At 33.1% G+C, this 13,265-nt stretch overlaps 1 protein-coding gene and 1 long non-coding RNA gene across 4 annotated transcripts; one reads left to right on the forward strand and one right to left on the reverse strand.

The window, feature by feature from the left end:
• Nucleotides 1–7,414: 7,414 nt before the first annotated feature.
• Nucleotides 7,415–8,512, reverse strand: LOC143305471 (uncharacterized). Its single transcript, XR_013062427.1, has 3 exons — nucleotides 7,977–8,512; nucleotides 7,720–7,787; nucleotides 7,415–7,536 (listed from the first exon to the last, which is right to left on the reverse strand). It is a non-coding gene; the product is annotated as an uncharacterized LOC143305471 (long non-coding RNA).
• Nucleotides 8,513–10,453: 1,941 nt separating this feature from the next.
• Nucleotides 10,454–13,106, forward strand: Rabex-5 (Rabaptin-5-associated exchange factor for Rab5). 3 transcript variants are annotated; one of them, XM_034324306.2, is made up of 9 exons: nucleotides 10,454–10,756; nucleotides 10,823–10,938; nucleotides 11,064–11,321; nucleotides 11,501–11,630; nucleotides 11,698–11,795; nucleotides 11,865–12,121; nucleotides 12,196–12,327; nucleotides 12,399–12,644; nucleotides 12,717–13,106. In XM_034324306.2, exons 1-9 carry the CDS (start codon nucleotides 10,578–10,580, stop codon nucleotides 13,104–13,106), a joined length of 1,806 nt encoding a protein of 601 aa, XP_034180197.1. In that variant the 5' UTR covers nucleotides 10,454–10,577. The 3 variants fall into 3 exon arrangements, with proteins under 3 accessions (XP_034180197.1, XP_034180198.2, XP_034180200.1); XM_034324307.2 differs by having other exon boundaries at nucleotides 10,638–10,756; nucleotides 10,840–10,938; XM_034324309.2 differs by lacking the exon at nucleotides 10,454–10,756 and having other exon boundaries at nucleotides 10,840–10,938; nucleotides 11,045–11,321.
• Nucleotides 13,107–13,265: the final 159 nt, after the last annotated feature.

Genomic DNA, 13,265 nt, shown 5'->3' on the forward strand with positions numbered 1-13,265 from the left:
CAATCAGAGCAAAGTGTCTACGTGCCGAAATTCTCGTTGAAATATCTATGGGGTGTCGAAATATTTTATAAAATGAAAACAACATTCAGAAATATTATATTAATATAAAAAAGACCTTCTAATGAATAACAGGAGAATTTTTAGATACAAAAATTATTCCACATAGGAAGGAAATAAAGATCTGGATCCTTCCAATCGGATTGTTTTTTTGAAAATATGCAATGTTACTGACAAAATACAATGTTCTTTAAAATTAAGCGTTTGTACCATGCAAATGGTACTCTTTGTACCATTTACCATTTGTTTATATCATCCTATGAATTTCATTGTAAATTATGCAAAAATATGAATAATAAACAAGAAAGATTTTGGAGTAAAATGAAAGATATCACCCTGTATAATTCCTTTGGCTTTACAAGCTGTCTACGTCCTCAGATTGGTCCCCCTAAGAAACGGCGGACCATCCAAGTCAATTGTTCTTAAATAATATAAATTGAAGACCAAGAACGTAGGCCAACAGCGACCGAGCTCGGACAAACAATTCGTCTTTCACTCGTGCGATCGAGCGGAACACAATGCACGGGAAAAAGAACGAAGCGAACGACCAATGCAATCCCCATTAAATAATTTATCGTGTTTCTCTGGGGCTTCACCCTTATTTGTTATGTTCAAGATCGTGGGACTTGGTCATCCGAGTTTTTATTCCTCGTGTTACACAAATATTTTTCTAAACTTACTACGAAACTATTTGAAAAACTTGATAAGAAAAAAGAAAAATGAATGATCGGAGTTTTGAACAGAGATGCTTAGGGTTAGGAATAAAAAATTTGAAGTACCTGTAAATCTAAGGTAGGAACAGGTGCATGACAAAGTTTGCATTTGCTGTTTCCGCGTGAAATTTCATGACAGCATGACTTGCGAATGGTATCTAATAAACCTTCTGTCCCTGCCAGATGCATCCAATTATTGTTAGATTGCGCATTCGTAGATGAACAGACTCTCCAAGCTTCACTTTTGTAAACTTGAAACGGATTTTAGTTTGGTCCCTCTTATACTTGGTGCGCTGATGTCGCTCCTCCCACATACATACCCTGTGTATCAACAATTTTGCACACAAGTTAAAGCGTCGAGATCGAACTCAGAATTCCGCGTCGGTAAAACAGTCAACGTTTCATTGAAAATTAGACCGAACAGAAACTGATTTAAGCGCCACCTCAGTTATTGCATCCAACTAAGTACGGCATACACCTACATAAATGACACATGTATGCTGCGATAGCTATATCTATCTATGCATTCATTATTTTCTTTCCGTAAAATTGTATTTGCAATGTGGTACACTTTAGAATCTCAAAGGCATAGTTCCTGAAAAAAATATAACAGAGATTAAATAGAAAAAAAAAAAAACATAAATTTCGCAGCCAATTCGCTCGTATTATTTGCTGCATAATTAATAAATGTACCATAGGAATAATGATACAGGTGTTAATTAGTCATCAAATAATAACGATTGCCCAGGTCTCACCACGGGGAGGTTGCTGCGGGTGGAGACCCGCCCTACCTCATCCCATCCACCCTCCATTTATGCAAATTTTTACTTTTATTGAATAGCATCATCCTCTTGATGCAGATTTGCAAAACTACTGTTGTGCAAACGAACAACAAAAGGAGCATTATTTTTACTCACTACCTGCCTATCTACTTATATTTTTGTTTTTCAATCCTACTTCAACATTTTTTTATATTGATTACAGATCTGTAATTAATAAATATGCAATTGCATATTTGTCCTACATACTTATAAATACTAAGAATACCTGTTTATACGAGCGCTCGAAATTATCTTAAAAATACACTTAAATATAAAACTTAAATCTAATTAAACACTGCAGTGCTTAAGACTACTTATTGTACATATTTGTTCAATTACCTGATCATAATAACTTTATGGTCATATGATTGTCTTACATATCAATAAACTTACAATCACCTTACATAAAAACCTAAAGAGATATAAATGAATACCTATAACAAATTTGTTGGTTTCCTTATCCTTATCAAGATACTTCCTGAAAAAAAATAAAAGGAATTAGAGAATTTTCAACAATAATCAGTTTTTCCTTTTCCAATCGTTTTCACACCATCTTAATTGGATTCACTGAATTCCATCTTTCGATCTTAGATTTTATATTAAATTTCTTCCAGTTCAAATTACCAATTCACACTTCCTATAAAGGTACTTCTCTGTAACAGAAACTCATTAATTGAATCCATACAAAGACAAAAAAAATTTAATGGCTGGAAAGAAGATACATTATTAGCAATAAAATTTTACAAAAGTCAGAGTGGTTGTTAATAACTCAAAATCAATTTGATACGAAATATGAATTAAAAGCAAATTTTAGTACCAAAATAAAGAGAAAAAGATTTAGAAAAATATATATTTGAATAAAATGATTTGAGTTAAGAACATTAATTATTTCATTTTATTGTATTTAATATTCGTTCATTTCTCAACAAATAGTACATAATATTTTAATTGAAACAACTGCCTTTTACTGCAATATATAATATGTACAACCACGACTCTACTCGACTTTATTGCATTATATTATTCAATACACCTTTCAATGCAAATTTATTGTAAATGGAAAAACTGGAAGAAAAATCACGAGTGGACTTTGCTTATGAGGAAAAGAATTTGAAAATTTATAAAAGTAATTTAATTAGCTTCTCCGTAAGCTTGAAACAAAACATTGCGATCAAAAATTAAAACTAAACAACTCGAACAACAATTATCCACTACTTTCGTTTAAATAAAGTAGAATTAAAATTTAATAAGTTATCTCGAATGAACAAATATTCCTTGAAATAATTTATCACCAATCATCACAAAATAAAATGAACTTTCATTTTAAAAAAAAGTTTGAATAAAGTTCTATTTAAAACTTTATCGTATTTAATAATATTCTGAAAACATTAAATTCATATATTATTTAACAGTATTTCCAACAAACGAATGTTCAAAATTTTCAAAATTAAAAAATGGGAAGAAAAAAGAATGGGGGTGTGGCAGTGGGAGGGAGGGTACAGGGGAACCTGAAAAGAAAAGTTTGACTGCCCATAAGAGCAATCCCTAAGCAAACCCTACAAAACAAACCGAAATCACACGCAACACTAATTTCAAAATTGCAAACATTCTGAACTATGACAAAACATCGGCTGGCAACGAAGGGTCTCACGCCCCCTAGACTTACGCCAGACGCTACATACCACCCACCCCGCCTGGACGTCGTAACGCCAGGACAGAGTGCACCCCTTCGCTAAGAGCGCTACCCGCCCGTCCAACACGTTGCATCCAACGGTGTCAGATTGACGGACGCCCATAGTATAGACAAAAGGACTACAGTTTAGAATATGGTAACATATTTTCATATGTTCCGTATTCTAAAGCTGCGCCTGCAAAGGCCTAGTAATGCATGGGTATATCTCCCAGAGATGGTGTTCACGGTCTTAGGCCGCGGAATCCTTGACTAGCAATGGACTCCCACCGAATGTTAGTCATAGTTACTTCCACTAATTTAATAAATGCAAAAAAGTAAAATATTTAATAACAATCGCGAATTCATTCGCAACACTAATTTCATTAATTATATAATATGTACAAAAGCGTACGCGTGAAGGCTGCTCCATTATGCGCAACACTAAGCTGAAAAAAAGAAAAAAAGAGAAAACGCGAACTGTAACGCAACACTACTCAAATCTACCGAATTTTGTAAGACGCAACACTAATCTAAAAAAGGGGTACAGCCAATCCAAGGCTGTACCACGGCAGCTGATCCATAGCTGCCTTATGGACCATAGCAACTCCACTGGATCGTTTTGGGGCATTTCATCATATATCAAAATTCTAATGCAAAACGCGAATATTTATTACCGCAACATTAATTAGCAGGGAACTCTATATACTAATGCAAAGCAATCGCGTATTTATAAGTCGCAACACTGGGAAACAATCGCGCTAATGTCATTCGCAACGCTATCTTTAAGAGACATGCAATTAAAATGCAAAAAAGGGGATTCTCAAACCGTGAATTTTGTACTCGCAACACTAATTTCATTAATTATATAATATGTGCAAAAGCGTACGCGTGAAGGCTGCTCCATTATGCGCAACACTAAGCTGAAAAAAAGAGAAAAAGAGAAAACGCGAACTGTAACGCAACACTACTCAAATCTACCGAATTTTGTAAGACGCAACACTAATCTAAAAAAGGGGTACAGCCAATCCAAGGCTGTATCACGGCAGCTGGTCCATAGCTGCCTTATGGACCATGGCAACTCCACTGGATCGTTTTTGGGCATTTCATCATATATCGCAACTCTAATGCAAAACGCGAATATTCATTACCGCAACACTAATTAGCAGGGAACTCTATAAACTAATGCAAAGCAATCGCGTATTTATAAGTCGCAACACTGGGAAACAATCGCGCTAATGTCATTCGCAACGCTATCTTTAAGTGACATGCAATTAAAATGCAAAAAAGGGGGATCCTCAAACCGTGAATTTTTTACTCGCAACACTAAAGCAATCAACATTAAAAAGCAAAACTCTCAAAAATCTTAAAGCAATCAACATTGAAAAGTTAAATTCTATTTTAAAGAAATGCAAGAAAGAAACGCGATATTTAAAGTTTGCAACACTAAATGAAAATCACGATAATCATGCACACGCAACATTAAATTGAACCGTGATCGATATTCATTCGCAACACTAAATTGAACCGTGGTCAATATTCGCAACACTAAATTGAAAACGCGATTTGCCCAAAATCATGGGGGTCACGGGCCCCCTCTTCTCCTGCAATTACAAAACTACAACTACAGGCAAGCACAGTGACAAAGTAGTAACGATAATGATTTCCCATCCTTTTTTGCAAAAGGATGCAAAATCATTAGTAGTTCCCCTCTTGAAAGACAGTTTGTCGGGGCGCTTCGGCATATAGCCTTTTCTTTCTTCGGGCGGTCCACCCACCTGAAACTTATATCTAAAGCTCGAGACTTGCAAATTCGCAAAACAAAAAAAAACAATCAACAAAAAAGAAAAATCGCGAAACTCTAATTGACACGTGGACGAAAAAGGACTTTATATAAGTCGTTGTTCGTGCACACGTGCCGTGCTCGAGCAGAACTTGTGCGTTTCGTGCCATCGCGATCGCGTATGACGACTTATGAAGTCGCCAAAAATTTGAAAAATTGTACAGATAGAATCGAAGGCGAACGGCATACTCCGTTCGTATCGATTGGATCGTCAATTCTTCAAATATATTCCAGGTACAGGTTGATCACGCGAAATCGCGCCTACCCGACCAAGAGACTGTGACAACCTGTCCCGGCCCTACCTACTTACAATCTATCACACACACCAGAAGGTATACTACCTACCTACCTAACGCTATATTTAAAAAAGGCAAAATCACATTCTCACAAAAATTCATTCCACGACCCCCATACACTCCACCCGGGCGCAAGAGCCTAAACTAGGGAGAACGTCCCGGGACGCCTCCGTCACCCGAGTTTCATCTCACATCACACTCTACGGTACGTACCATTTTTCACTGAAATCGTCTGGCAAGGCTAGCAATCATTGCGTATAATGATAATTACAAAATTTAATTAACTACTTTGATATAGAATATTTCATAATAATGGTAATAATCATGGTAATAGTAATGGTAATATATAATAGTAATAGTAATGGTAATAATACTATTTGGTTTGTACGTTCATTGTACATCTTGTTGAATAAAATATTATTTCAAATTAAAAGTTAAATGAAAAACTTATTAAACCGACGCAATCCCACAGCCTAAAAACACACACACCATATGTGGAAATTACGTCGTGCACGATATACTAACACAATGCCAGCCGCTTATTAATTATTATTCTTATGAACTAGGTCATCGTGCCCATTGCCTCTACCCATCCAAGTAGCACCTGGGCACGTGAATGGGCTTTGGCAATAAACACGGAAAGGGTTAAACCTGAAAATCCTGATCTACAAACATGATTAGTACATAAACATCTAACGGGCTAATATTTCACTATTTTAATAAAAGTGACTCGACTTTGTAAATATAAAGCTTTAAGAACAAATACAGAAAAGTAACATTGAGCAACTATGACGCAAACATGGTGCACTGCTAATATCAGCTGGCAACGAAGGGTCTCACGCCCCCTAGACTTACGCCAGACGCTACATACCACCCACCCCGCCTGGACGTCGTAACGCCAGGACAGAGTGCACCCCTTCGCTAAGAACGCTACCCGCCCGTCCAACACGTTGCATCCAACGGTGTCAGATTGACGGACGCCCATAGTATAGACAAAAGGACTACAGTTTAGAATATGGTAACATATTTTCATATGTTCCGCATTCTAAATCTGCGCCTGCAAAGGCCTAGTAATGCATGGGTATATCTCCCAGAGATGGTGTTCACGGTCTTATGCCGCGGAATCCTTATAACTAATTTGATTAATTAAATAATACATAGGATTGAGTTTAAAAACCAAAAGGATTCCCACCGAATACTAGTCAGTGCATCGTCATATTTACTCTCGCGTCGGAAATTTCTCGCAACACTAATTTAATAAAGGCAAAACTCTAATAAAAAGGAATTTAATGTCAAAATTGAATTTAATATTTTATTAAAAGCAAAATAACTAATTAAAAATTCTTTACAATGAAAAAAGAATATATTGTGAAAATTAATAAAAAATTAAAACATCCTCGGGCGACTCCCTCCTCAGAGCAACTTTTCAAGAATACGCAAAATGTGTTGAAATAGATCACTCTGACTTGGAAGTCTACCCGTCACGAATTGTCTTCTTGCACATAAATTGTTCATTTTTTCATGAACGTGTAAATAAGTTAAACTACTCGGAAAAAATTCTCAAATTATATTTGAATTTATAATGTACAAAATGTAATTAAATCAATGTAATAGCATCATTAATATGTATATCCAGTATACATATTACATAATACTATCGATATTATATTGCTTTGAACCATCGCAATAACTAAGTATTTGACTTCTCTATTACAGACAAACTAAATAAAATTGTTTCGGTATTAAAAAATTCTAATTCCACAGTTAAGAATATTTAAGAGCATTCATATATTTCAAAAATATCTATTAGAATATGTGGAATTGAAATGATATTAAAACGCGTAGTGCAAGAAGACCTAGCCTAACTAAATGAAATGAAACAATAAAAATGTTACTACTCATGGGTATGTATAATCATACCCATGGTCACTATGCTTGCCAAGCACGTATACAACTGGTAACCCGTGTCGATTCGGACCATTCGTCCTACGACATGATTGGGCACCAGAGGAACCATAAAACATGCGACTCACCGTTCGCAGATATACTTTTCTTCCGACAGTCAAGTAGGAGGATGGACAACACCAGGTAGGAGGCTGCCTTGTAGGAGAAGACGGAAGTCGTGAAGAAACTTCATCTGTAACAAAACAAAAAAGAATCACGGTTAATTTTGCAAATTATCAATTTTTATTCTAATAAAATTATACATGAAATTGAATTTTATAAAATATTAGCAATAGCAGTTAAGAAGAACTCTCAATTATCAAGTATTGAAATTGTAAATTATTCTATTTTAATAAAAAGCAATTAAGTGACGTACCAAGACGGAAGTCGTGAAGAAAGCCATCATCAGGATATCCAGGAACTCGGCAAAATCAAAAAATTCATCTGTAACAAATCAAAAAAGAATTTCGGTTAATTTTGAAAATTATCAATTCTTATTGTAATAAAATTATATATAAATTTGGATTTTATCAAATATTAACAATGAAAAATAACTCTCAACCATCAAGTATTAAAATTGTAAATTATTCTACTTGAATTAAAATTAATTAAATAAAGTAATAAGATACTTACACTCTTTCCTTATGGAGCAACGCCCAAGACTCCTCTTCAGTGGTGCACTGACTCTAATACCGAATATATCGAGCAATTAAAAATTAAAAATTAAAAATAAAAATATAGATATGAAATACTAGTAACGCGACCGTGAATAATTTCCGGCGAACAATTGTAGTAACTCTACTTTCACGGTGAAAAAGGAAAAATCAGAGCCGCGATGCTCTAGAAAATATTTTATAACACGCAGCAAACACTGACTCTACTTTCGCGTGATTCCTAATTATACAAACGCAACTCTATTCAGGGCCAGTTCACCCTTGAAAAAATCAAAACATTGGAACTATGTTCGTACAAACACTGACTCTACCGACCGCCTTGCGCGCGGCCACAACAATTCCTGAAAGAAAAGATTAGTGCGAAGGTTGGGGATGGGTGGAAATATACAAAACAAAACCAACATTCTTCTTATTGAACGTTCATTAAGGAAATACTGTTATTACGTGTAAATGAAAATATCAGTGTTCGTGAAATATTTTCAACGAACACGAATATTATTCAAGTTGAATATTGATTCTAGATTAGAACGTAATAATGAGATGTATTAAATAATTGTTGATAATTATTTCAATGAATATTACAAGGATAAAATATCATTGTTAAATAAATATAATAGACCATTTTATTAAAGTAGAGGATTTCTGTTGTTAAAATTGTAAGCATACCAAAAATTGTTGGAAATTCTATTACGTCGTAATTTATAAATTGTCTAAATTCCTTTCAATAAACAAAGTCCAATAATTAATCATACTTAACCAGCATGTAATTCAATAACGTGATTCTATTTTAATTTAAACTCACACCGAAAGTTGTATATTATAATACAATTACTATGTGTTAAGGAAAACAGATTGTTTAAAATAATCAAAATATAATTAAATAATTCCAGAAGAGAAACAATTATCTGCAGTAGAATACAAACTGTTTCAATTTTGTTCTGATTTACAACAGATGCATGAAACTACTAGTTAAAATTATTCAATAAAATGAAAAATTAATTATCCTTTTTCTATTAATTGATCAAAGAAAAGAAAATTTCTCGAATCTTTTCTTCCTTGACCTTGGTACCAATAATTATCAAAGATGCTTACAATTAACAACTAATAAAAATCAATTAACAATCAATAAAAAAAGTAATAATAAATATTACTAATTGATTACAATAAATCAAAACGTTACCAATTCTTTACGAAATTGTGTATCAAACCAATATCAAGTGTGACAGCATTATATTGCATTGCGCCTTTTCAGTATCAAGAGAATATCTGTAACAAATAAGAAATACAAATTTAACCAGCAGCAATAAAATTGTGATTAACAAATGATCGAACTTTGTAAATTATGCAAAATGTTTGAACAGATGAACTGCGTGTACCTACTATGTACTACCGGGACACAAGGAAGGACGAGTTCAACACGTCTTACCTCTTCGACGTTCGCGAAAGAAATGACGCAACCTTCCTTCTCGACGAAGACCAGTCGGCACCATTCGGTATTATTCGGTACTATTCGGTATCGTTCGGTACCGACTGATACCGAAACAGGTAGACGAACAAATCTTATAATATTACGAGGCTCAAGGAAGAACATTATTAATAAAACAGTAAATTGTAGGAAACGATACTAAAATCATTCAATAATGTTTAAGAAATAAACGATATAAAAGGGAAAGTAATTGAGATTCTGCTATTCCAACCTCATTGTGTATTCGCGGCAAGAGCAAAAATTTTCAACTCATGTATTATTGAAGAAAACGCGGAATTAATGCCAAAAATCAAGAGTTTAGACCTTCCTTCGACTTTTCTTTTTGTTTTTTGTACCTCTAACACCCAAAAGACAATTTAATTTAATATTTGAAGATAATTTAATCTTACCTGTTGCAGACACGTGCTAAACGGACGAAGCTTCGAAAAGCAATGATGCTCTCCACCATACTCCACGCACCGCGCCCTCCAACGATGAATCTGATTGGTCTAAATGGGAAGACGCAATAACGGACGACCAATCACAGCCATTGGTAGAAACTTCAAATTGTTTCGAAATTTTAATACTAAAATAAGAAAAAGGTTCATTGAAAATTATCGAGACCATATTGAAATAAAATCAAGATTACTTTTTTCAATTTAAAGCACCGAAATGTAGAAAAGAAGATAGAAAAAAACATAAGATGTTAATGGTATTTAATAAATTATCATCATAAAAGCAGAATAATTGAGAAAGATGTTATTTAATTCGTATGTATATCGGCAAAATAGGGTATAAATTTTCAGCTTACGCATTTCTGAAGACTATGTGAAAATGATGTTAGAAATCATGACTCCGATCTCCTCTTCAACTTTGTTTGTCTCCTCTTATTTGTCTTCTGTTTTTTGTATTTTTGATACCTAATACACAATTTAATATGAGAATTCGGGAGCTGCGAATGAACTGCGCTCTAGAGAAAAAATGAGGAACTAAATCATGACGGTCAAGAGAGGTATATCATGAGTGTGACATGAATGAATACAGTGTAAATTATACAAAAGACAACTATAAAAACATATAAAAAAGATAGTCAAAATGTATTCAACAAAAACGCCTTCACTAAGAATTGATGAAGCTGACCTTAAGTGTAAAAATGGTTGTGGATTTTACGGAAATGTTGAATGGGAAGGTTATTGTAGCAAATGTCATCGAGAATATTTACAAAAACAGAGATCACAAACAGAATGTAATACTTATGGACAAGGATACGATTTGTACGTTAATTGATTGATTTACATTAAATGATTAAATGCTTGTAGTTAATGTTATTAATGTTTTAGTGCTGCTTCTAATAAAGGTACCAGTAGTGGTCATCAAAAGTATGAAGAGAAAAAAGTTCAGCAAGAGAAGAAGTATAAATTGTTAAATATATCTTTTAGAAAGCCAGTTGCAAAAGGTATATGTTTAACTTTAATTTTAAGTTACTACAATCTTTGTTTTATAATTTAAGAAACAAGTTTGAAATTAATTTTATTATTTATTTAAATGAATTATCCAAAAAGCTATAATTTTTGGTAAAAGCACAGGGATACCAAGAATTATTTTATGAGTTGATGAAAGAGAACTCAGATTTGGAAAAAGTCAAGAATGAAAATCGTGATCTAATAGCAATGATTGCAAAAACACCAGTGGAAAAAGACGTTAGAAAGTGTATGCATTCTTTCATAATTGACATACTTCAAAATAAGGATGTTAAAAGAACAGAAGAACTTTCAGAGATTACACAAAACTTTTATCAAGTATTTGCTAAACGCTTGGAGAATAGTGCAAAATATGCAGGTATAAGAAATTGCAATTGAAGTACACTAAACTCTCACTATATTGCTGATTATGGGACTGTAGTAATATAAACAGTGGCAATACAACAAGAATTTATTGTAATTCAAAATTAAATTAAATTAAAATGTAAAGTCATATTATAGATACTCAAAAAATTTTATCTTTTACTATTATTTCAGATATAGCACCAGAAATTAAAGAAAAATTGTTAGATTATGTAGAAAGATATGCAATGACTTTGCTTTACAGAATCCTCTTTTGTCCTCCCTTTACAAATGACGAGGAAAAGGATTTAGCAATTCAAAACAGGTTTGTATTAGACACAAACAAGCTTAATATGATTCTATATTAACATTATAATAAGATATTTCTACAGAATTCGACAATTAAACTGGGTTAGTGGAAAAAATTTAGAATGTAGGATACATGAAACTAGTTCTGAAGTTAGAGAACTTGTTTATGCTTCGATAACAGGTTTGTTCCAGAAGTATTAAATTAATATCTTAATTTCGAATATTTTTAGTTACTTACTTTTTATTACAGACTTATTAAATATGGATTCTGCAAAAGCTCCACAAGAAAAACTCTCTTGTATTATTTATTGCTGTCGAAATATATTCTTAATGCTGCAACAATCTGTCGGAGGACCTGCATCCGCGGACGAATTTCTTCCAGCCTTAATTTTCATTGTTCTCAAAGCTAATCCTGCTCGTCTTAAAAGTAACATCAATTTTATCACTAGGTTTTGTAATGCAAGTAGATTAATGACTGGAGAAGGTGGATATTACTTTACAAATCTGGTAAAGACTAAAATTTATAATACTTAAATGAATAAAAGAAATGTAATATTAAAGAAACGTACAATATCTTTCAGTGCTGTGCTGTATCCTTTATTGAAAATTTAACAGCCGAGTCGTTAAACATGGATGAGAAAGATTTCAATGCTTATATGTCTGGAGAACGTGTACCTGCCAATACTTGGGAATCTGCTTTAATGATGTGTGAAGTATGTATTGAATTTCTTCCTTTCATAACTTCGTGTATTTTCCACATAATTTATCAAAATTCTTTATGTAGAGCTTACATTTAATGTGTGAAGACATAACACTCCTTGACGAGATGAAAGCTAAAAATACAGAGATAATGAACGAAGCGCTAAATTTAAAAGAAAAAATGTTACAATTTCAAGAAGAAATAGAATCAGAAGTAAATGAAGTTTTGAACAGAACTCCGTTATTGATTATTCATAGTCAAAGATTACCTACAAATTTAGACTGTGAAGATATCGAAAGTTATCAGTTACCACCTCCAATTATTCCACAAGTAAGTTATTATTCACAATTGATTCAAATTTACTGTAAATAATTAATCGTGATGATTAAAAATTGATTTTAGGTTTGTTCTACTACAGTTAATAATTCCGTGCAACAAACTGATGGAAAAACTTCTTTAATAGAAGATTGTGTTACACCATCTCCTACTTTTGATTTTCCATCCTTCATTGGTGATGACAGCTTTGATGTAAGCAAAGCAGAAGATGAAACTAGTCTTATAAGCTTGGATACCCAAAGCGATTTTAATATTCAGCCGGAGAGGTCTACAAGTGAACTAGTATCTACACATCTGAATGTACCTTCAACTACAGATTCACAGAAAGAAGATTATCATGGATTTACTATTCAGGGTTCAAATATACCTACAATTCCTTGTAGCACAGGAGATTTATCCTTTACTTCGGTAGAAGCAGACTGTGAAAATTATACAGATTATTTTCATAATGTATAAAACAGAATAGTTTATTTGGATGAAACTTTAAAAATGTTTAATTTAGTGTGATAAATTGATTATGCTATAGTATTCATTGTAAAATATATAAATAACTTAAATTTTTCCGATGTTACAAGTCTGTTCTGAAGAAATTTTAAAGTAAGTGTTCAATTTCAC

Source organism: Osmia lignaria, chromosome 7, assembly GCF_051020975.1.
Source record: "Osmia lignaria lignaria isolate PbOS001 chromosome 7, iyOsmLign1, whole genome shotgun sequence".
NCBI classification, from domain to species: Eukaryota; Metazoa; Arthropoda; class Insecta; order Hymenoptera; family Megachilidae; genus Osmia; species Osmia lignaria.

What these genes read in the sequence shown, in the direction of transcription:
- Rabex-5 (XM_034324306.2), top strand. Translation starts at nt 10,578, where the DNA reads ATGTATTCAACAAAAACGCCTTCACTAAGAATTGATGAAGCTGACCTT. An exon ending in GAATAGTGCAAAATATGCAG is followed by an intron (nt 11,322 to 11,500) that starts GTATAAGAAATT and finishes CTATTATTTCAG; the next exon opens with ATATAGCACCAGAAATTAAA. An exon ending in GATTTAGCAATTCAAAACAG is followed by an intron (nt 11,631 to 11,697) that starts GTTTGTATTAGA and finishes ATATTTCTACAG; the next exon opens with AATTCGACAATTAAACTGGG.